The sequence below is a fragment of the Microcebus murinus genome, chromosome 4, assembly GCF_040939455.1.
Source record: "Microcebus murinus isolate Inina chromosome 4, M.murinus_Inina_mat1.0, whole genome shotgun sequence".
In the NCBI taxonomy this organism is placed as follows: domain Eukaryota; kingdom Metazoa; phylum Chordata; class Mammalia; order Primates; family Cheirogaleidae; genus Microcebus; species Microcebus murinus.
This window is the reverse complement of record NC_134107.1, coordinates 7,928,313-7,951,974: the sequence shown is the minus strand read 5'-3', so window position 1 is coordinate 7,951,974 and position 23,662 is coordinate 7,928,313. Positions and strand designations below refer to the sequence as shown.

Genomic DNA, 23,662 nt, shown 5'->3' with positions numbered 1-23,662 from the left:
TCCTCAGGCCACCCAGGGCTGGGGACTGAGGTCCCGTCCGCCTCTGGCCTGGCTGGCTCCAGGAGTGAAGTGAGGAGTTGCGAGGAGGCGAGAGCCTTTCCCCACTGGGCAGCTGTTTTTATTCCGTGGCTACAGGTGAGTATCTTAGGGAAAGAGTTGAAAACGGAAGTAGGGTGCTAGCGCCCCCAAAGGCACCTTCAGTCTCTACCACATCCCAATTATAAAGTCTTGAGCCCTTGGACAGGTGGACGTGGGTCTGAGACTTAAGGCTGTAGGAGGTGAAGCTGTAGTGACAGGTGTGGGGGCTTCCTGGGGAAGAGCTAGGAGCAGTGTGTATGGGCGACAGGGGTGAGGGTGTTCCTCCGAGGAGCTGTGGATCCTGCATTTAGTGTCTAGGGGGACATGAGTGTGTGAGAGCTCAGGCCTCGCCCCCCTCTCTGCTGTCATCCACGCTGACCTGCCTCACCACCTTCCGGAGCCTGGGTGTGGAGGGAACACCAGCTTCTCCTTGCCCCTGCCCCTGCTCCTGCCCCAGCTGCTGGAAGGCTCGGGTCCGGCTGGCCACCAGGGCGGCGCTCTGGAGGGCAACCACAGACTGGCGGGACTTCAGGGCAGGCCAAGTCCCCTGGCAAAGCTGCTGGCCTCTCTTGGCCCTTGAGAGCTGAGGGAAGGGCTGCGGAGGCTCTTCATCTGAAGACTCCCGGGAAGAGAAAACCTGCATGGGCGAACGTAAAAGGAAGAAGAGCTGTGCAGGAGTCTTCCAGGGCAGAGCCAGGAAAAGGGCAGGTGCAGAGTGTGGAATGCACACAGGAAAACTCAGCTCTCGCAGGCCACACTGCCTGGGAAGGGAAGACGGTGCTCCAGTTCCACTGCCCCTGCTCCTTGACCCCTACCTGCCTGGCTTCCCTCTGCCCCCCAGAAGCCCTCTTCAGTTCTCCTGCACCTGCCACTTGCTGCAGGCCTGGGCCCCTCTGGCCCCCTGCTCCTTCTCCCCCTCTGCCTTTGTGTGGCCTGCCCAGTGAGCCACAGCGGAAACACCTGGTGCCAGCCCCTGAACTGGGCTGTGCGCACGCACGTGTCCAGCTGCTGCATGAGGACCCCTCTGCCTTGTCAACACCCATAGCCATCCATCAACCCTCCACGCCTCCCTGTCCTTCCACACCCAATGCTGCCCCAGGAAGCTGCTTCAAATGTCCCACCTTTGGCCTGGAGTCTGGCTTCTTAAGGCAGGGGCCAGCTTCGGGCCTTAGACTTGTGGCCTGCAGCACTTAGCGCGGAGGGTGCTCACTTACTCAGTCAGCACTTGGGCAGTGTGAGTGCTGAGACCCACCCCAGCCCCGCATCCTTTGCCTGCTGCTCCTCAGGTCAGGGAGGGGCTCAGAGATCATCTCACCTACCCCACCGACGGCAGAAACCCTTGCCAGTAGGCTGTGGAGCTCCCAGCCTGGTAAGGTGCTCCCTTTGCTGAGAGATATCGAGCAGACTGTGGAAGAGGCATGGACCACACCCCCAGGGGCCTGACCTCTCAGGAGACCTCGCATGGGGGCTCAGACCGAACCCAGGTATCCCTTTACTCAGGGCCTAAAGCCAAGCGCCAGTCCTGGCCTCTCCCCCTCCTCCCTCCTTACTCTCCCTGCCACAGCATACAAACCTCCCCCAGCCCCAGCCTCACCTCTGGCAGGTCACCAGCCTCTGAGACACTCTCCAGCTCCGGGGAGGGCTCCAGGAGACTGATGGACCTCATGACCCCTCGGAGGTTGATGCGGGGCCTTGGCCCAGACTCTTCTTTCGGGGCTGCCTGGCTCTTCTCCAAGCCCACGGCCTTCACCTCCCCACCGCCCCCCGGTTCTGGCGGAAGAGGTGGGGAATGTGTAGAGACTTCGGGGGTCAGGGGCTCCTCTGGGGAGACCCTACCCACTTTCTGCTCCCAGATGTGGCTCTGGCGGCTGTGAGGAGGTGGCCCTGAGTCAGCTTTGAGTGACCCAGCAGCTGCCCACAGCATACACACACCCTTCCCCCTCCTGCTTCCTCCACGCTCCGTACCTGGCAGTCAGGATGCCCTGGTAGGTCTGCAGCTGGCGCAGGAAGCCAGGGTTGGGGCGGGCGATGGGCCGCAGCTCCTGCACGTGGTGCAGTGCCTGCTCCAGGCTCCAGCCGTACTGCTTCATGGCGTAGGCCAGCACTGTGGCAGCCGAGCGGCTGACGCCCATCTTGCAGTGGACTAGCACCCGGGTGCCCTGCGCCCTGTGGAGGCGGGACGTGCTCAGCTCCCCACCCCTCCCTCACATAAGTGAGGGGCTTATGACCAAGAGCAGGGGGACAGGAAGTACAGACACTGTGGGCTGGGAGGGTCACAGAGCTGACGGCAGAGTGGGCAGCAGAGCCAAGTCGGGGGGTGGGGCCAGGGTGCCCGCAGGACTGGGCGGGCAGCAGGAGCCGGGCGGAGCCTGACCTGGCAGCTTCGATGAAGCGGTGAGTCTCCTTCCAGTGGGGCAGCAGCTGGGCTGATTCCTCATCCCAGAGGCGCACATTGTGGTAGGTGAAGCGCTCTGGGTAGAAGTTGTCAATCTCCCGGGCCATGTTCAAGATGTGGCTGACCCTGTCCCAGAAGGCCCAAGGCCAGGCTGATGTGGGCAGGGGCAGCATGCCCATTGGCCTTCGGGCCCGGCAGCCCCTGGGCCTCTCTGTTTGGTGCTTAGTTTCCAGTCAGGTGGAGGCAGCAGTTATGGTGGGAAGAGAACTGACCCAGCTGTCAGATGACTGTGACCTTGAGTACACCTCTCTACCTTGCTAGGCTTGAGTTTCCCACCTCACCCAGAGAGCTGAGGGCAACTGCAGCAGGACCCTTCCATTACTCTCAGAAACTAGTTAGAGAACGGTTTTTGTACTAAGGTGAAAGTGGGTGGATCTGCAGCATTGGGGTGACAGGGACTGACTATGGCAGGTCTCCCAGAAGCCCATGGTGTGCAAATGACAGGAACCTATCACAGCAGGAAGTCAGGTCCTCACTGGGAGAAGAGCAGTTCCTTCTCCCAAGACAGGACTAGGTGGAGAGAGCCTTTCTCTGCTTGGAAAAGGCAGTCCCAGCAGTGGGCCCTGATGCTGCTCCTCACGCCATGGTCAGACCGTTTCCACACTTGGGTGGGCGGGCGGAAGAGTGGGCAGAGGCCTGGCCAGTGGGGCAGCAGGGTTACTGGCCTGGCCTGGCCTGAGAGCCCACGCAAGGGTGACATCCCCAGGGGCGACCCAGGGGCCCTCACTGCTACCTGTTTCTCTGCAGCTCCTCCAGGTTGGCCGCGTTCCACTCTGAGCCCTGTGGAGAGGGAAGCACCGTTCTCCCTCCCTCCCTGCCTCTTGGCCCCCCACTCAGCCTCTCCCCCCAGCTGTAACGTCCACACAGCCCCCTGCTCGGCCTGCAGCTCACCAGGTAGAGGTGCGGGAAGATGCGGGAGGCGCGGTCTTGCTGCGCCATGAGCAGCAGCATCTGGTTGTCGATGAAGTCTCGGTACTGCTGGAGGGGACACCCCAGGCGCAGCTCCAGGGCCTGGCGGATCTGTGGGCAGAGCCCAAGGGGAGGAGAGGCTCATGGGGCTCCCCAGGTTCCTAACCTCCCACCTTCCCGCTGGGCCCCTTAGGATGGCTCCCTGTCCCATCTACACAGACTGGGGCCGAGGCCAAGGCGTGGGGAATGGCTCAGGCCTGGAGGAGGGGCCCCGGCCCCTCAGCACCAGGCCCACCTCTTTGGAAGTGACGCTCTCCAGGTCGCTGGTGTCCAGCACTTCCCACAGCTCGGCCCGGATCGCCTGCTCCATCTGCTCCTGTTCCGAGGGCCTGGGAGCACATCCCTCAGTCAAGGGGCCCTTTCCTCTCTGCCACGGCACCCCTCTGCCTTTTCCTGCCCTCCCCCTGCCCCCAGGCTCTCCCCTCCCTTCACTGACCGCCCAGGTTCAGTGCTGGGAGGCCGCAGAGACTCCAGGTCAGCCATGGCCGTCCACTCATTGAGGCAGCTCTGGTCAGAGTTCAGTCTGTCCTGGTAGTAGCTGGCCCAGGTGAGCGCACTCCCACTGGGTACAAGGCCACTGCCTAGAGCTGCCTCACATGCCTGGTGCAACACTTGGAGCGTGGCCCTGGGACAGGAGGAGAGGCTGGTCATCCTGTCTTCCCTGCTGCCCTTGCCCAGGCCCTGCACCCACCTCCAGAGGAGACTCCCAGCGAGCTCTTACCACATGGTTTGGATGGAGATGGGCTTGAAAATTCGGCTCTGCCCACCAGATGTCACGCTGAATCCCCTGCAGGAGACCAGGTTGGGTGGAACCACACTCCAGGCTCTGGGACAGGCAGCCTGCCCGATTGCCAAATGTGGGAGGTCCAGGCCCAGAGAAGTTAGGTGACTTGCCCAGGACCACACAGCAAATCTGAGGTGCAGCTGAGAGCAGGCCCCAGGCCCCAGACTCCCAGCCTAGAATTGTGTCCCTAGTGCCTGGCCCCTGAGTCACATCTGTCACACTTGGCATTCCACCCACCTGGCCCCTCCTTCTCCCTCCCTTCTCCAGTTGCCATTTCTTACCCATCTCCATCTAAGTACACCTGGGTATCACTCCAGAGGGGCAAGACCAGGCCCAGGGTACAGCTGGGGGAGCTGGCAGGGGACAAAAGGAAAGCCATTGTCCCCCAGCACCTCAATTCCTTGCTCCCTCCCTTCTTCTCCCTGTTCCCACCTGCTGTCAGGGAAGTCCACCCCCAGGAGGACGGTCTCATCCTGGCCCGGGTGCTCTCGTGTGGAAACTACCAGCAGGTAGCGGAGCCGGGGTGGCCGAGCTGCCTCCAACTGGGCTGCCTGGGGAAGATGTGCCCAGAGTCACAGTGGCCCAAGGACCTTGCTTTCCCCAACTCCACCTGGACACCCCAGGCCCAGCACAGCCCTGCCCCTGCTCCCTCCCTTCCCACCCCCTCTTTCCAGATCCAGGATCAGTGGTACACACCCATGCTTCCCAACTTTAGGATTCATGGTCCAACAAAATGTTCAAAAAGATCTTTCTTAAAAGAGGGGCATGGGACTGACATAGGTTGCCTATTTTTTGTTTTTGCCTAGGAAGGAGGGTCTTTTAAAAACTCTTATCACTTGGCCAGGCGTGGTGGCTTACCCTGTAATCCCAGCACTCTGGGAGGCCGAGGCAGGAGAATCGCTCAAGGTCAGGAGTTTGAGACCAGCCTGAGCAAGAGCGAGACCCTGTTCCTACTAAAAATAGGAAGAAATTATTTGGCCAACTAGAAACATATAGAAAAAATTAGCCGGGTATGGTGACGCATGCCTGTAGTCCCAGCTACTTGGGAGGCTGAGGCAGAGGATCGCTTGAGCCCAGGAATTTGGGGCTGCTGTGAGCAAGGCTGATGCCACGGCATTCTAACCAGGGCAACAGAGTGAGACTCTGTTTCAGAAAAAAAAAAGAAAGAAAGTAAAAACTATCACTTGCTATTACCATCATTTCACTCAAATGTTTATCACCAAAGAAATATTAAGGACATAATATTACAACGGAGTTCGGTGCTTCTGTTCTAAATTCAGCTTTACGGAAGACTCGCTTCATCTTGTTCTTCCTCTCTGGCCACAGTCAGTTCTCTCCATGGCATTTGGGAAGCAGTCCTCGGGCTCCCACCTGTACTCCCATCCTATGTGGATGCTGGAGTCCTCATTCCCTCTGCCTGGGCCCCCAGTGGGTGATCAGCAAGCCCTCCCTGTGCTCTGGTCCACTTAGGGACAACTCACATTATCAGAAAAGTCCTGCCGGTTTAACAGAAACCTGCCTCCATGTAATTCCCAACCCTTGGACCTGATTGGGCTTTACTGACTCACACAGAACAAACCTTCCCTGTTCTCTCTCAGCCCTCCGGAGACCTGCAGACATGACCTGGCCCTGTCGAAATATCTCTACCTCAAACTTCACGGTCCTCGGGGTTTGGGTGACCCCTACACTCCCAGGGTGCCTTCCCTCACACCATTCATTGGTGCCCAAACAGACACACATGCTGGCTCCATTCCACCCTCTCCCCCACCCTCTCAGAGGCCACTCCCTTCTTGGTGAGCTCTGGATGGGACCCCTCACCAGGAGGATGTCGTCCTGCGGCCTCAGCAACTCCACCATGAGATGCAGGTGCTGCCTCTGCTCCTGCTTCTGGGGACTCTGGGGCTCTTGCCCGTAGTCTGTCTGGTCCCCATGGGGCTGCTCCTCACCCAGGGGTTCCTCTGCTGGCTCTGGGCTGGCCTCAGCTGCACCACCATCGTCCCCTCCGCCTTGCAGTCCCAGGACAGCCCCACGGAGCACCGCAAAGCTCTGCCTGGCAGGGCAGTGGGGAAATCGTTATGTCCCTCGCACCCCTTAGGGTGCAGGTTCTCAAACCTTAGCAGTGTCACCTGGAGGGCCTGTTGAAATGGACTGTTGAGCCCCATCCCCCGAGTCAGTAGGTCTGGAGTGGAGGCCTGAGACTGCATTTCTAACCAGTTCTCTGGCGATGCTTCCAGCACTCTGGGAAGTAGCTTGGCACCCCCAGCCCCAGCCCCTCTATTCTTGTCTGAGGGGGATGGGGCTGCGCTCCCTTTCCCTTCCCACCTGTCTAATTCAGGAGATGCTGTAAACTTGGTTAGGGACCCAGGTGTCCTCAGGCCCTGTCATCCCATCCTGCCCTTTGGCTTGTGACCACTGGCCTGAGCTAGGGTCCAGGGAAGTGGGTGAAGAAGCCCCAAGTGACTGGGGGGAGGTAAAAAGCAAAAGCAGTCAGGCCAGCCCTGCTGCCACAAGCTGAACCCAGCAGCAGGGCCCACCCGGAGCTTCACCCACAGAATCAGTAGGCAGCCTTCTGTCCTTGACACCTGGAGTTCAGAACGCCAGTGGAAGGCCTAGCGTGGTGGCTCACGCCTGTAATCCTAGCTCTCTGGGAGGCCGAGGCGGGCACATTGCCCGAGGTCAGGAGTTCGAAAAACCAGACCGGCAGTGGCTGGAGTGTCTGTTGGGGAGGAAGGTGCTCACCGGCGCTGGAGTCGATTTCTCCGCTTCACCGCCCGCTCCTGCTGAGAAAGCAGCCCCCAGGGAGAGTGAGAGCAGGGACTCTCCTCTCCTCTCTCAGGGCTGCTGGGGTGAGGGCCCTGGGGATCACCTTGCCCACTGTCGGGGGAAAGGGGCCAGAAAAGGTGTCAGATGCGAATCCTCTTCACACTGCTCCCCACCGGGAGTCACTGGGGGAGCCCAGCCCAAGCCCAGGTGTGGGGGTGCTGGGAGGGTGCTGAGGGTGGCGGAAGGGTCAGCCCAGATTTGGGCCTCCACAGACTTGGGCTGGCTCGCAGGGCTCCAGATCTTGACTTGGTCCGAGTTCCTGAGAACCTCAAAATCCCCCCAACCCCCTCCCCCCAAGACTTGAGGTCCCCCTTCGCACTACCCAGGCTTGAGGGGAATCTGCCGGCGGGCAGGGCGTGCTCCCCCAGGCCCAGCCGGCAGCCAGATGCGTGGGCAGGACCACAGCAAAGCCAGACTCACCGTGGGCCCCACAGGCGTGGAGTGGCCGCTGGCCGGGGGCGAGCGGCTCACTGTGACCAGGGCCATGGGGCCAGGCCGGGGACACTTGGGCGGGCACAGGCACGGCCCCCTGCCACAGCCCCACGGACAGTCCGGCCCCGCAGGACCAGGAAGGAGAGCGGAGCTACCAGGGCCTGGCACCTCCTCGGGGGCGGCCCTTAAAGGGCCAGGCACCCGCCCAGCGGGGCCGGTGGAGCCGGCACGCAGCGGATGGCCCCGCCCCTCGGGACTCCGTGGTTCGGCCCGCCCCGCCCCGCAAGCGCTGGGGGCGAGGCCGGGGGCGGGGCGCAGGTGCTGAGCCCAGACACCCTAGCCGCCCGCCGCACTCATTCCTGGGCTGGCCCTTCCGGCCGGCCCCTTCTTCCCCGCCCCGCCCAGGTAGATCACCTGAGCTGTTGGGGCTGTTCTGTTGCTCGGCAGAGGTGGGCCCTCTGCCGGAGGGAGGCAGGGGCTGGGGACACAAGTCTTAGAGAGTATCAACCACAGTGGATCTTAAGCCAGGGGGCCCTCACCCCAAACTTATTACTCCTTGCTGGTTGGCCTCGTGCTTCCACCGTCTGCTTGAGCCACTGGGAGACACACAGAGCTTCAGGGAAAATCGGGCCGGGATTTAGAAATAACCAGGGAAGCTCACCAGGGATTCTCAGGTACCCCTTAGGAGTGAGCAGGGCAGGGCTGAGCCTGATTCACAGCTGCACAGGAGGGAAGTGACCTGCCCAAAGTTAATCTGATAGAACATGCTGGAGTCAGGGCAGGGGCCACAGCGGGTAGGGGTCCTTCCCAGCTGGCTGTGTGTAGGGTCGGAGGCTGGGCATTTTCCCCTCCCCAACAGGAGCATGGGCCAGGTTCCAGGAAGGCCAGGTGGAGTGGCAGGATGGATGAACCTGGGTCTCCAGTAGGTGGGACAAGGCTCAGGGAGCAGCCCTTGATGTTCATGGAGCATGTGCTCAGGTGAGGGCACCTGACTTGAGTTGGCTCCTTTCACCCTCCCAACCACCCTGGGGATAGGGGTGGTCTCCTCCTTTCACAGCTGAAGAAACTGAGGCTCACAGAGGCTCAGGGGGCACAGCTAGGATCCACACCTGGGTCTGAGGCCGTTGCCCACAGAGTCTCCCCTTAGTGCCCCACTGGAAAGTGTGCCTCGGCTCCAGCCCATTGAGCAGAGCAAGCCTGCTGCTGACCGTGTCTTTATTTCCATCTTGTCTCCACTGCAAGCCCACATGAGGGGCTCCAGGCCCCAGCTCAGCAGCAGACAGTTTATAAATAAATAAATTACAAAAGCGGGTGGAGGGAGCAGCCCTGGACAGCCCTCCCGGGGGCCAGGCGGCTCAGTGTTCTGTGAGTGACAGCCGCAGGATCCGCTGTAAGTCTTCCTCCTCCTGCTGCCCCCTCCGCTCCTGCTCCTCCTGCTCCCGTGAGGACAACTCCAAGGCCAGGCGAAGCTGCTCCTCAAAGCTTGGGGGGGCGGGGGCTGGGGGTGTCCCATGAGGGGCTCCCAGGCCCCCAGGCTCCGTGGACAGCCGCAGGCTTTCCTGGAGGGCCCTTGCAGGCAAGGCACAAGGGGGGAGAGCAGACCGGTGAGCGCCAAGGCTGGGGGCAGAAGCCAAGGGGCTGGGGATGTGGCTTTGGAGGACAAAGACAGGGTGGTAGAGAGAAGATATGAGGCAGGGCCCTGTCCCTGGTCCCTCATGCCACTTTTGGTGGCAGCCAGCACTACTGATGGAGGTGGCCTTAAAGTGGGCATGGGGTCCTGGGCCCAGCACCTCCATGCTACCCAACTCCCCCTCCAGCCAGGGCTGGCTGGGTGCTCAAGGCAGGGTACAGCTGTGACAGGGACCCAGTAGGTCCTTCAAGGGCCTCACCGCTCCAGCTGAAGCTGCTCCTCGTAAACCATGGCTTGGGGAGGAGGGTGGGCACCAGGCCGGGTGTTGGTCAGGGCTTCCCAGACAGTCACCTACAATAGCCAGAGTGCCAAGCCGTCACCTTTGCCCAGTGGCTGCAGGGGCCAGGGCCTACCCCTGCACAATTCCCACCTGCTCTGCCTCTGTGCCTGCCTCGAGCAGGCTCTGCTGGATGGCAAACTGCAGCAGGTCATCGTCCTCATCTCGAAGGGGCTCGCTGCGCTCTGCGCCCAGCACGCTGTACCCCTCGGGCACCTCAAACACCATGGGGTCCACCTCACACGGGAAAGGGCTCCCTAGGCAGATGGCAAAGGGGCCACGCTCAACCCGATCTCCGCAACCAGACAGCCACGCGGCCTCCCTCTGCCTCCCGAAGGGGTACCTGGAGCTGGGACGGCAGCGCTGGGGGCCGGCACCCGCACGGAGCTCAGGGGCTCGTCACAGCCACACAGGTTGCTGAAGGTGATGCGGGCATTGAGCACGTGGAAAAGGGGAATCTCTGCGAGGACAGAGGAGACAGCCAAGCCTGAACTGCCCAGACGGAGACCCCTGCAGCTGCACCCCTGCAGTGCTGTGTCTGCCCCCTGCCTGGGGGCCCGTGCTAAGGGGAGGCCACCGTGCCCCAAGTTCTCCATGCCCTGGCCCCTCCTCTCACCAATCTTGACAGGGAAGCCGGGTGGGAGGCGCAGTGTGATGAAGTCACGCAGCTTGGCAAAATGGGCATTGCTGATGGCCATCAGGTCAATAATGGGCATCACCTGGTCACCCAGCGACAGCGGGTGCTGCTCACTCAGCCACAGTGTTGCCTTGAACCTGCCGGCCAACCACAGGGCGTGGGCCAAGGAACTGCGGGCGGCCCTCTCACCCAGGCCTGCTCTCTCTGGCTCTCTGCTTGCCCTCCCACCTGCCGGGGGCACCCTCCTCTGCTCAGCAGCCCCTGCCTGCCTCCCCCAGGAGCTGGTGTCCTGTCCCTATGGCCCAAGCTGTCCCTGGACCCTGGGCCCAGACTGGGGCTTGTTATGGTTTTGTGTCTGCACATCCGGTCTGGATGAGGAGGGCAGGGGCCAGGCTGTGGGCTTCTCTTCGAGCCTGGGCCACAGACCCGTCCTCCTCCTCAGCCCAGAGCTGGTCACCACCCCACGTGTTGCTGCACTTTCCTGTCCAGCACAACCCAGGGCCTGCTAGGGTCCGAATCCCAGCCCCACCACTGGGTGGCTGAGAGAATCCACATGGGGTAGCCCTGGGGCGCCTGGCCTGTCGCAGGCCTCTGTGTGCTGTTACGGCTCACGATGGCTCGTCAGGGCCTCGTGAGGCAGGCGGGCAAGTGGGACTGTTCTTGTTTCACAGAGGAGGAAACCAGACCTTGGGGGAAGGCGTGTCTTCGGGCCACACAGCAGGAGGCAGCGGTGCTGTGGGCCTGTCCCATGGGCCCTATGAACACCCCAGCAGGTGTTCATGAAATTCAATAGAAAACCGCATGTGGGTGGGGCCACCCACTCATTCATGCATCAGAGACTTGGGGCCAGTTCTGTGGGCCAAGCCCCTGCCGGGTGCCTTGGACCACGGATGAGACAGATGTGGCTCCTGCCTCAGGGGGTGGAGTCCAAGGAGCAGCCAGCTGAGTGAGCAGGTCCCTCACTACGTTGTGTGTGACAGGAGTCGACCAGGGCCCAGGGGGTCCAGGCGGGGTCCCCGTCCCTGAGGCAAGTCCCCAGCCAGCCCCCTCACCTCTGTACTTTGCTGGACATCTCAATGGGGCGGCCAATGTTCCTCGACTCCAGGCTGAAGTTGGGGTCAAAGTATTCGTCAGAGGAGATGGCTGTGGGGTTGTTGGGGCTGGCTGCCTGCTGCACAGGGGCCTGGGCGCCCCCAGGACCAGACTTAGCACTCCGGACCAGACGGCACCCCGCCCCCAGGCTGGCCCCAGTTCACCCCGCCCCCCCAGGCTCACCCCGCCCCCAGGCTGGCCCCAGCTCACCCCGCCCCCCCCCCCCCCCCCCCCCCCGCTCACCCCGCCCCCTAGGCTGGCCCCAGGCTCACCCCGCCCCCCAGGCTCACCCTGCCCCCAGGCTCACCCCGCCCCCCAGGCTGGCCCCGGCTCACCCCGCCGTGGGAGGAGTGCTGCTGGGCCATCCCCAGGAAGGACTGCAGTGGCGTCTTCCCGCCTGGGAGGAGGGTGGAGCCCATGAGGGCACGTGGGGCCATGCCCTGCTGCCCCAGACCGCTCCACTGGCCCTCTGCCCAGGGAAGCTCCCGTAGGTGGGAGAGGGGACAGATGAGAACGGTGAGCCCTCCCAGCTTGTCCAGGGAATCTCTAGCCCCTGACCCCAGACGAGGGCGACCCCACCACATAGTATGACCGGGCAGCAGGCAGGCGCACCTGGGTTTACCTTTGCTCCTCGACTTGTCCTGATCAGAGAGGTGCTCCGTGCGCGTGCGTGTCACCAGCTCCACGTTGGTGGCACTGTATACCTGGGGGTGTGGGGGGACATGGGGAGCTGGGGGCTCAGAGCCTGTTCCCACGCTCAGCCTTACCAGCACAGGACCCAAGTCCTCCTGTCCCCAGAGACAGACGAGATCTTGCTCCCCACGATGGAGGAGGTGGCAGGGTCTGAACCCCAGGGAGTCACCAGTAAGGAGATAGCCACAGGGCCCAGGGCAAAATGCTCCTCATTTGATCCGGGTTCCCTGGGTGGGGCCGTGCTGTGGGTGGTCCCCATATACTCAGCAGGGTACTTGGGCCATCGATTCCCCCCATTGCTCAGGGTTTCCAGGGCCCAAGGGCTACTCGTCTCTCCCTCCAAACTCTGGGGTGGATGTGCAGAAGGAGCTGAGTTCCTGGGCCTCATCTCCTGCCCCCAGCCCCCCACCACTAGCCTCTCCTGCCTTGGCCTCGTAGCCGCTAACAGTTTCCATCTTCTCAGACCGCCATCCCCAGATACCACATTTGTTCCTGAAACAGACCAAACAGGAGCTCGTGAGGACCTGCACCCCACCCCCGCCCTGGCCAAAGCCTCCCCCTCCGATCAGCCTGCCCTGGCTGCCTGGCTCCTGGGGGCCCTTCCCACTGTGGAACATGAAGGGGCCTTGAAGAGGGTGCCTGGACAGCTGGGGACATCTGAACAGGACTGGGGACTAGAAGCTACTGAGGAATTACTGTCGATTTTGTTAGGTGTGATAACAGTGGTGGAGCTGGGTTAAAAAACATCCTGATCTTTTAGAGTCATGTGCAGAAGCATTTGCTGTTGAAATAATATGAGATCTGGGATGTACTTTAAAATACGCCAGGAAAAATAAAAGAAAAAAAGTGAGGAAGGATAGATTCACTAAGATTGGTAAAATGTTGATAAGTTTTAAAGCTGGAGATGAGTAAGTACATTATCTCTCTTTCATATGTGTTTGAAATTTTCCATCAGAAGTTTAAAAGTATGCCTGATTCAATAATAATAGTTGAAAGAGATGGAGATTAACAAAGAAACAGAAGTTATGAACAGCATTATAAGCTAACTAGACTTTATAGACAGCCCTAGAACACTCCGCCCAACAACAGAACACACATTTATTTTTTTTTTGAGACAGGCTTTTTGTTGCCCAGGCTAGAGTGAGTGCCATGGCATCAGCCTAGCTCACAGCAACCTCAAACTCCTGGGCTCAAGCGATCCTTCTGCCTCAGCCTCCCGAGTAGCTGGGACTGCAGGCATGCGCCACCATGCCCGGCTACTTTTTTCTATATATATTAGTTGGCCAATTAGTTTCTTTCTATTTATAGCAGAGACAGGGTCTCGCTCTTGTTCAAGCTGGTTTCAAACTCCTGACCGCAGCAATCCGCCTGCCTCAGCCTCCCAGAGTGCTAGGATTACAGGCGTGAGCCGCTGCGCCTGGCCAGAACACACATTCTTCTCAAGTGGACACAGAACATTCTTATGGACAGACCACATGCTAGGCCATAAAAGAAACCTTGATAAATTGAAATAAATGATAGAAGTCACGAAAAGTATATTTTCCAACTACCATGGAATAAAATTAGAAATCAATAACAAAAAACATTTTTGAAACTCACAAATATGAAGAAAGTAAACAACATATTCCTAAATAACCAATGGCTCTAAGAATACATTAAAAGGGAAATCATAAAATGTTTTGAGATGAATAAAAATGAAGACATGACATATCAAAACTTACACAGCTAAAGACATGTTTAGAAGTGTAAACATAATATAGGTGTAAATGCCTGTGTTAAGAAACAAGATGAGGGATCATAAAAAGGTGTGAAAAAAAGAAAAAATAAGTAAATAGAGAAAAGATCGCATATCAATAACCTCACTTTCATGTTAAAACACTGGAAAAAGAGCAAACTAAATCCACAACAAGCAGAAAGAAAGAAATAATAAATACTAGAGTGAAAGTTAATGAATTTAGAGAAGAGAAAAACAATGAAACCCAAAGCTGGTTCTTTGAAAACATCAGCAAAATTGACAAATCTTTAACTAGTTTGACCAAGGAAAAAAAAAGAGAGAAGACTCAAATTAGAGGAGTCATAAATCAAAGTGGGGGGAGTGTTACTTCTAACCGCATAGAAATAAAAAGGATTATAAAGGAATATGATGAATAACTATACTTCAACAAATTTGATAGTTTGGATAAAATGGACAAATTCCTAGTGAGGCACAACCTACCAAAACTAACTTAAGGAGAAACAGATAATCTGAATAGATTTATAATAAGTGAAGAGATTGATTGGTTAAAAAAAAAAAGGCTGGGTGCAGTGGCTCACGCTTGTAATTCCAGCACTTTGGGAGGCTGAGGCAGGATGATCACTTGAGGCCAAGAGTTTGAGACCAGCCTGGGCAACATAATAACTACAAAAAAGTAGAAAAATTAGCTGGACATGGTAGCACATACCTGTAGTCCTAGCTACTCAGGAGTCTGAGGCAGTAAGGATAGTTTGAGCCCAGGAGTTTGAGGCTGCAGTGAACTATGATCAGGCCACTGCACTCCAGCCTGGGTGACAGACTGAGACCCTACATCTAAAAAAAAAAAAAAAACCGGACAAACAAACAAACAAAAATCCCCCCAAACCAAAAAACTATCCACAAAAAAAGACCTAGGCCCAAATGGCTTCACCACTGAATCCTACCAATCATTCAAAGAATTAATACTATTTCCTTTTTTTTTTCTGAGACAGAGTCTCGTTTTGTTGCCCAGGCTAAAGTGAGTGCCATGGTGTCAGCCTAGTTCACAGCAACCTCAAACTCCTGGGCTCAAGCAATCCTTCTGCCTCAACCTCCTGAGTAGCTGGGACTACATGCATGCACCACCATGTCTGGCTAATTTTTCCTATATATATTAATTGGCCAATTAATTTCTATTTATAGCAGAGACGAGGTCTCGGTCTTGCTCAGGCTGGTTTTGAACTCCCGACCTTGAGTGATCCACCCGCCTCGGCCTCCCAGAGTGCTAGGATTACAGGTGTGAGCCACCGTGCCCAGCCTAAAGAATTAATACTATTAATAGTAGGCTGGAAGTAGTGGCTCACGCCTGTAATCCTAGCACTGTTGGAGGCCGAGGCGGGCAGATCGCTCAAGGTCAGGAGTTCAAAACCAGCCTGAGCAAGAGCGAGACCCTGTCTCTGCTATAAATAGAAAGAAATTAATTGGCCAACTAAAAATATATAGAAAAAATTAGCCGGGCATGGTGGCACATGGCTGTAGTCCCAGCTACTCGGAAGGCTGAGGCAGAAGGATTGCTTGAGCCCAGGAGTTGGAGGTTGCTGTGAGCTAGGCTGATGCCATGGCACTCTAGCCTGGGCAACAAAACGAGACTCTGTCTCAAAAAAAATACTATTAATAATAATTCACAAACCCATCCAAAAAATAGAATAAGAGATTACACTTCCCAACTCATTCTTTTATTTTTGTTTGTTTTGAGAAGAAGAGAAGTTTATTAATTTTCTGAGAAATGAGGAGGTTGGTAGACTCCTGTCTTAAAGTACCAACATCCTCTCTTCCCAGCTCATTCTATGAGGCATCACTCAGATACCAAACCAGACAAAGACACCAGAAGAAGAGAAAACTAAAGACCAACATCTCTCATGAATATGAATACAAAATCCTCAACAAAATACTAACCAACTGAATCCAGTAACATATGAAAAGAATTATATACCATGACCAAGTGGAATTTATCCCTGGAATGCAAGGTTGGGTCAATACCAAAAATCAATTAATATAATCATAATATCAATAGAATTCTTTAAAAATCATATCAATAGACACAGATAAAGCATATGACAAAACCCAACACCCTTTCATGATAAAAACACTTAATAAACTAGAATTTCTAGCCGGGCGCGGTGGCTCACGCCTGTAATCCTAGCTCTCTGGGAGGCTGAGGTGGGCGGATTGCTCAAGGTCAGGAGTTCAAAACCAGCCTGAGCAAGAGCGAGACCCCGTCTCTACTATAAAGAGAAAGAAATTAATTGGCCAACTAATATATATATAAAAAATTAGCTGGGCATGGTGGCGCATGCCTGTAGTCCCAGCTACTTGGGAGGCTGAGGCAGGAGGATTGCTTGAGCCCAGGAGATTGAGGTTGCTGTGAGCTAGGCTGATGCCACGGCACTCACTCTAGCCTGGGTAACAAAGTGAGACTCTGTCTCAAAAAAAAAACAAAAACTAGAATTTCTGCAACCTGATAAAGGGTATCTACCAAAGCCCCACAACTAACACCACACATAATGGTGAGATTGAATGCTTTCCCTCTAAGATCAGGAACAAGACAAGGATATCCACTCTCACCACTTCTATTCAACTTTATACTGGAAGTTCTAGCTAGAGCAATTAGGCAAGAAGAAGAAATAAAAGACATCTAGATTGGAAAAGAAGAAGTAAAGTTATCTTTATTTATATGTGTAAAATTACTAAGGAATTGACTAACAATCTATTCAAACTAAAAAATGAGTTCAGCAATGTTGTAGGACACGTGATCAATATATAAAAATAAGTTATATTTTTATACATTTGCAATGAAAAATCTAAAAAATGAAATTAAGAAGACAATCTGATTCATAATAGCATCAGTAAGAGTAAAATACTTAGGAATAAATTTAATAAAAGTAGTATAAAACTTATCCTCTGAAAACTATATAACATTGTTGAAAGAAATGAAAGAAGAGCTAAGTAAGTGAAAAAACATCCCATATTCATGGATTAGAAGATTTAACATTGTCTTCCAATGTTTGGGCAGTACTCCCTAAACTGATTTACAGATTCAGTGCAATCCCAATCCAGAATCCCATCTGACTTCTTTGTAGGAATGGACAAATTGAATCTGGAAGTCGTATAAAATTTAAGGGACCCAAAATACCTAAAATAATTCTGAAAAAGAAGAACAGAGTAGGAAGACTCACATTTTCCTATTTCAAAACTTACTACAAAGTAACAGTGGTCAAGACAGTACTGGTATAAGGAACAGACATATAGACCAATGGAATAGAATTGAGAGTCCAGAAAATAATCCAAATCTCTATGGTCAACTGATTTTTGACAAGGGTGCCAAGACCATTTAATGGGAAAGGCACAGTCTTTTCAACAAATGGGGCTAAGACAACTGGACAGTAACATGCAAAGGAATGAACTTGTACCCTTACCCTCTATCATACACAAAAATTAACTCAAATGGTTCAAAGACCTAAATGTAAAAGCTAAAACTATAAAACTTTTAGAAGAAAACATAGGGAAAAATCTTCATGACGTTTTACTTGGCAATATATTATTAGATATGACACCAAAATAAGGAGCAACAAAAGAAAAATAGGTAAACGGTACATCGTCAAAATTAAAAACGTCTGTTTTTCCAAGGACACCATCAAGAAAGTGAAAAGACAGCCCACAGAAATGAAGAAAATATTTGCAAATCATATATTTGATAAGGGACTTAAATCTAGAATATATAAAGAACTCTTACAATTCAATAATAAAAAGACAAACCAATTTTTAAAATGGGCAAAAGATCTGAAAAGATATTTCTCCAGAGAAGATATACAAATGACCAATAAGTATATGGAAAGATGCTTGAAATTATTAGGCATTAGAGAAAGGCAAATCAATGCCACAATGATCCACGAGGCTGAGGCAAGAGGATAGCTTGAGGCCAGGAGTTTGAGACCAACCTGGACAACACAACGAAACTCCTAGGTTTTTTCCTCTACAAAAAATTTAAAAAATTAGCCAGGCATGGTGGCATGGGCATGTAGTCCCAGCTACTCAGGAGGCTGAAGCAGGAGGATCGCTTGAGCCAGGGTTCGAGGCTGCAGTGAGCTATAACAGCGCCACTGCACTCCAGCCTGGGCAACAGAGTGAGACCCTGTCTTTAAAAAAAAAAAATTAAAACAAAGAAGCCAAAACAACACAAGATACCACTTCACATCCACTAGGATGGCTATAATCCAAAATGAAGGAATGAATAAATGAACAAGTGTTGATGAAGATGTGGAGGAACTAGAACTCTCATACACCACTAGTGGGAATGTAAAATGGCACCGCCCCTTTGGTAAACAGTCTGGCAAGTTCCTCAAGCAATTAAATACTGGGTATTCCATTAAACCTAGGTATACGCCCAGGAGAAATGAAAACATATGTCCATACAAAAACTTGTATATAAATATTTATAGCAGTATTATTCATAACAGCCAAATGATGGAAACAACTGACGTGTCTATCAATGGACAAATGAATAAACACATATGAATCAACAAAATATGGTCTATTCATACAATGGATTAGGCCATAAAAAGGAATGAAGTAGTTATATGCTAAAGATGGATGAACCTTGCAAACACCATAGTAAGTGAAAGAAGCCAGATACAAAAGGGCACGTCATAAAATTCCATTCTTATAAAAGTCCAGAACAGGGAAATCTAGAGAAAGAAAGTAGATCAGTGGTTGCTTTGGGCTTGGGCAGCAGATGGGGGCTTGTGGGGGCTTGACAGCTAAAGGATGGGGGGTTTCTTTGTGAGGTGATGAAAATGTTCTAAAATTGACTGTGGTGGTCACAAATCTGCATACTAAAAGCCATTGAATTGTACACTTTGAATGAGTGATACATATGGTGTATAAAATCACATCTCAATAAATCTGTTTTTTAAAAAAGTGTTTCTGACTGTACCGTGGCTCACACCTGTAATCCTAGCATTTTGGGAGGCCGAGGTGGGAGGATCACTTGAGGCCAGGAGTTTGAGACCAGCCTGGGCAAGATAGTGAGACCCATCTCTACAAAAAATTTAAAACTTAGCCAGGCGTGGTGGCATGTGCCTGTTACCCCAGCTACTCAGGAGGCTGAGGCAGGAAGATTGCTTGAGCCCAGGTGTTCGACCCTGTAGTGAGCTATGATCACACCACTGTACTCCAGCCTAGGTGATGGAGTGAGACACTGTCTCTTAAAAAAAAAAATTTCCCCCCAAAATCTGTTACTGCAACTGGCGGCATATACTGTCAGAGAAATAACACTCTTGCCAGAAGGGTCAGGTGCCTAAGTTGTCCACAAAGGGCTCTGCCCTAAACACAGCCTTGCTAAGGAGCAGCCAGTGTGAGTACACACAGCGGTCCGGAAGCACAGCCTAAATCCTTGTCTTATGGAAAAACATGAGGTCAGAAGTGGAGAAACTGGGGACATCTTGAACTAGTCCCCTCCCCAGGAAGATAGCTGCCAGTCAGACGGGCACAGAGTGGCACGACCAGCAGCCAGCAGTCCGAGCAGGTGCTCAGCCTCCCTGCGGCTGTGGCGGGAGCCTCAAGGACAGCCTTGCTCTCATCGACGGTGGCGCTTGCTCCCTCTCCCGCCCCACCACGGTGCCCCATACTCACCTCTCGAAGGCCACGTTGCGAGTGTCCAGGTGGGTGGAGACGATCGGAGAGGTGAGGCGGCTGGCCACGTGTTCCTCGCTGGGCCGCATGGCAGCCAGCAGCGCTTCGGGCTCGTGCAGAGCGAGCGCCAGCGTCTCCGTGTGCACCACCTGCCGGTCGTGGTCCACTTCCATCACCAGGGCTCCTGCCTCTGCCGGCCAGCAGGGGAACACAGGAGGGGGCACCAATCAGAGCCAGCCCCCACCCACAGCATAGAGAGCGCCATCACGCCACCCTCTGCCACCTGCTGCTCAGGTGGTGGGTCCACCTCAGCCCCTGGATCCTCTCCATCCCAACCTCAGGTTCCACATCTGGAAAGGGGAGAGAAAGGATGGCCTCACCCCCGCAAGCCACTGGAGAGTCCGAGGACCGCAGCGCTGCCCCCAGAGCTCACCCTGACCCCTGAAGATGAAGCTCCTCCGGCCGCGCTGCCAGGTCATGTGCTCAAAGCCCAGGAGACTGGTGTCCACGCGCAGGCTCTCTCCCTGCTTCCACACGCGGTACACATCGCTCGGGCACATCTTGGACACAAGGGGCACTGCAGGGTGCACCAAGGTCATTGGGGGGGGTCTTATCTAAAGGCCCCACCCCAAGCCCCTGGGAGCTGAGTGGTCCCCACTCACCCCAGCTGGTGAACTCCCACTTCATCTCCACGTAGAAATCGGGGGCCTGAGAGAGACCAGAGCTGGCCATCAGGACCCTCCTGGTGCTAGGGGCCGGCAGGCCTGGGAGATCCTCGTCCACAGTCACTCTCTGGGAGCCCAGCCCTTCAGCAAGTCTTAATGCACTGCCTAGGCCCAGTGACACCAGCCACCCCTGCCCGGGAGAGGGTGGGCCAAGTGGGGCCCTAAAACGGTCCATCCGCAATGAGGCTATAGGCATGTGGAGGCCTGGGGGCCAGTCTCAACCTGGCCATGAGCCCATTGGGGGGTCTGGGGGAGCTTTTGCCCCTCAGAGTCCTCATCTATGAAAGGGGAACACTGGCCCCATCTGAGCCTGCCCCTGAGGTAAGAAGGGGCATGAAGTTGTATGCTCTGCAAGCCTGGCCCCGCTGTGTGCTTCCAGAAGGGTGCACAGTACCAGGCATTCCAGGGACTCAGGCCATATCCACCAAACAGACCTGAAGTCCCCTCTCCAGGACATCTGCATTCTCCAGGAGGCCCAAAGCTAAAGCTCTTTAGTGATTTCTGGCACCAGGGCCCCTCGATGCTGGCAAAGGCTTCTCTTCCAGAGGGCCCAGTCTCATCCATTTGGGCCTGAACTCCTCTCCTGCAGTGTGGCAGGAGAACACACTGCACAGACTGGCTGCCCCTCCAAGGCCAGGCCTGGCACAGGTGACCAAGGTGGTCCCCTGCCATGGTACCTGACCCCCCTTACTGTCCACGTCTTTGTGCCCTGATGTACCTGGCGGAGTTTGTTGAGCAATTCCGGAATGCCAGCCAGCCTCTGCATGGCTCTCTGGTAGTCCCGATACTGGAGCACCAGCTGCACCATCTCGGGGTCTCCAGTGCTGACTGCCTCCTGCAGGACTGGGGACACCAGGCTGCTGAGGGGAGCCCTCCTGATGGCCCTAGGCCTGGCTGGTCACTCCCACCCTCCAACCTTGCTGCCAGCCTCAGGGGGGACCCCTCTGCTCTCCGAAGTACCTGCCCAGCCCTGGCGGCTCTCTTTGGCCACGTTGGCATTGTGTCGAAGGAGGACTCTCACGGACTCCAGGTTTCCCAGGGACACGGCCAGCTCCAACGGGGTCCGCCCCCGAGGGTCCTCCTGTTCAATGTCGTGCTGGGGGAGGTGGGACACTCAGCAAAGGGCAGGAGAGCAGAAGCCCAGGAGGCTATGGGGCTGAACAGGACTGGGAGTCATGTGGGAAATAATGATGGCAGACAGGCCAGGGAGATGGCAGAGAACGGCCTGCGTGTCCTGGCAGGGGAGGGAAGGAGTGAGAGGAGGGTCCCGGGTCGCATGGCCTAGTAAGGCATAGGTGCTGGTGCAGGTGCAGCGTGTCAAGAGTTTGGGCGAGCCTGGGGACCCGTCCAGGACCAGGGCTCTCGTTCTCAGTCTGGTTCAGGGGTGATGCGGGCGCGAGTTCGGGGGCTCGATGCAGGGTGAGGAGGGCAGGCGAGCAGAGTAAGGCCCAACGCTGAGAGGCGAGGCCAGGGGCTCAGGCGCGAAGGGCAGGTGACCCGGGCTTCCACCGGGCTGGGGAGGGGCCGGGATGCGCTCGCGGAGCCGAGCTGGGAAGGGCGGCCTCCAGGGTGGAGACCACAGCTTGGGTGTGAGGGTCGGGGGAGCGGCCGGGTGCCCCAGCCGGGCCTCACCTGGCGGCTGTGCAGCGCGGCCTCCAGTTCGCGGTGCCGGTTCGCCCAGACGAGCCGGTGCAGCGGGAAGGTGGGGCCCGGGCCGGCCATGCTGGGCCTCAGCGCCGCATCCCGGCCCCGCCTTGGCTTCGGGCCTGGCGCGGCCCCCTCGCCTCCCCTGCGAGCCGCGCCCCGGCAGCGCCCACCGCAGCCCCCGCGGCCCCGGCAGGAGCGGCTCGGCGGCGGCGGCGGCGCAGGCGGCCGGGCGGGGGGCGGGGCGGGGCTGCGCCGGGCCGGGGCGGGGCGTCGGGCCGCGCGCCCCCTCGCCTCCCGCAGCCATGGCAACCGCAGCCGGCACGCGCGCGCGGGGCGCGGGCGGGGCGCGCTGCCCAGACGCCGGGGCCACCACGCGCGCCCGGAGACAAGCCCGCGCCCGGGTCTCCGCCCGCCTCGGCCGGACGAGGGTCTGCGGGGGGCGGGCCGGAGGGCGGGGCCTGGGGCCAGCTCCGCCGCGGCCTGCAGGGGGCGCCCCAGGCCCGGCGCAGACCCCTCCCCGCGGGTCCGGAAGGGAGGGAGGGGCCCGGGGGCGGGGCGGCTCGGCGCGGGGCGGGGACTGGGCCCGTGAGTCGTGCGCGCGCAGCGGGTCGCGGTCATGTGCCGCCGGGTTCCCCGCGTGTCCCTTGGGAGCCCCTCGCGCGTGCCGCGTTCCGGTCTGTGAGTGCGGGAGAGGTGCGAGGTCCCGGCTCCCCTGCCATCACCGCCGCGCGGAGCTCCGAGCGCCCAGTTCGGAGATGAGCACCCCGCACATGCCTCCAATGCTGTCCGCTTCCCTGGGGACCTGGGCCGGAGTCTGGGGCCCAGCGATGCGGACAGGCGGTCCCCGGGGCGCTGGAGTCAGGGCGGGAGTACTGAGGAGCGAGGGGCACTGCCCCGGGCAGCCCCAGCGCTTTCCCGATGGAGGACCCTCCGAGCTGCCTTTGCCCACCGCACGGGCCCCTTTTGCGGAGGATGCACTTTGCTACTAGTGTCAAGAGAGGAAGGAGAGTTGTGAAATCCAGGCGGGCCGCCACCCACACCGGAACTAGGGCGCAGGCCTCAGTCAGCTTGGTTCCGGCCTTTGGTTACTGGAGGCCTAGCCTGAGGTCTCTGATCCTGGTTTTGTTGGCCATGGCTGACCCTCTGGTCTGTGAACCTACTTGTAAAATGACTCCATAGCTGGGTCTAGAAGGGCCATATAGCTTTAGGGCCTCAGGGTCACCCCCTGCCCCAGGGAGTCTCTGGGAGAGGGGGCCTGATTGCCATTCTCGCCCCACCTTCTCATTGCTGTCAGGCGGCTCCTGTGCCATCTGGGATTGCTGACACTGTACCCTGTAGTGTCCTCCGTGATGTCCTGAGGTTGACAGCAGCCCAAAGGCTTCCAAATGTCCAGAGCTCTAAGATGGGCTGTGCAGCCCTCTCTGGCTTCCACCTTTCTCCAAGAGGCTGTCCCTCCCCCACGCCCTTTTAAAGCCCAAACCCGACAGGACTTTCTTGGGCCCAGCCTCTCCTGACCTCTGCAGTCTCGAACGTGCCTCCCCACGGGCCCTTAATTCCATGACAGTGCCTCCCTAACTCTAGGCCAGGGCCCCTCTCCCCGTCCCTGGTCAAGAGCCTGTGTTCCCATTGTCACCCTGACGCAGGCCTGCATCTCGGCTTCCTCCAGAACATCTCTATGCCCAGGTGCTCCGTGCTGTCCCATCAGTGTCTGAAGCCATATCCAGCCACTCACTCTCCTCCCCCAAGCCTAGCTCAGCTCCCAGCTGTCCTGGCTCTGTGACCGGTACCACGGACCCCCCGTGTTCCATCTTAGACGCCCATGTTGCTCATTCCAGGTCCCTGCTGGGCCATGTTCTTCCCATCTGGCCTCAGTTCGTCCCTTCCCCCACCACCCCCATCTTTAGGATGCCTCTTCCCTGGACAGAAGCTGCTGCCCCCAGCCTGCCACGAGGGCCTGC

At 56.5% G+C, this 23,662-nt stretch overlaps 2 protein-coding genes across 6 annotated transcripts; both read right to left on the bottom strand.

Moving 5' to 3' along the window:
- On the bottom strand, positions 1–7,738 carry SSH3 (slingshot protein phosphatase 3). 4 transcript variants are annotated; one of them, XM_076001671.1, is made up of 14 exons: positions 7,530–7,736; positions 7,026–7,066; positions 6,105–6,336; positions 4,719–4,837; positions 4,568–4,639; positions 4,224–4,289; positions 3,939–4,145; positions 3,738–3,831; positions 3,425–3,553; positions 3,267–3,313; positions 2,453–2,599; positions 2,044–2,244; positions 1,673–1,946; positions 1–715 (listed from the first exon to the last, which is right to left on the bottom strand). In XM_076001671.1, exons 1-14 carry the CDS (start codon positions 7,593–7,595, stop codon positions 419–421), a joined length of 1,992 nt encoding a protein of 663 aa, XP_075857786.1. In that variant the 5' UTR covers positions 7,596–7,736; the 3' UTR covers positions 1–418. The 4 variants fall into 4 exon arrangements, with proteins under 4 accessions (XP_075857786.1, XP_012612982.2, XP_012612983.2 ...); XM_012757528.3 differs by having other exon boundaries at positions 3,939–4,127; positions 7,530–7,735; XM_012757529.2 differs by having other exon boundaries at positions 3,939–4,127; positions 7,026–7,063; positions 7,530–7,735.
- Positions 7,739–8,742: 1,004 nt separating this feature from the next.
- On the bottom strand, positions 8,743–21,936 carry ANKRD13D (ankyrin repeat domain 13D). 2 transcript variants are annotated; one of them, XM_012757713.3, is made up of 15 exons: positions 21,690–21,936; positions 21,018–21,153; positions 20,776–20,900; positions 19,995–20,040; positions 19,766–19,909; positions 19,333–19,522; positions 12,356–12,422; positions 11,860–11,941; positions 11,573–11,634; positions 11,198–11,328; positions 10,125–10,282; positions 9,852–9,968; positions 9,602–9,765; positions 9,431–9,522; positions 8,743–9,110 (listed from the first exon to the last, which is right to left on the bottom strand). In XM_012757713.3, the coding sequence occupies exons 1-15, from the start codon at positions 21,777–21,779 to the stop codon at positions 8,897–8,899; spliced, it is 1,818 nt and encodes a 605-aa protein (XP_012613167.1). In that variant the 5' UTR covers positions 21,780–21,936; the 3' UTR covers positions 8,743–8,896. The 2 variants fall into 2 exon arrangements, with proteins under 2 accessions (XP_012613167.1, XP_012613168.1); XM_012757714.3 differs by having other exon boundaries at positions 11,198–11,316.
- Positions 21,937–23,662: the final 1,726 nt, after the last annotated feature.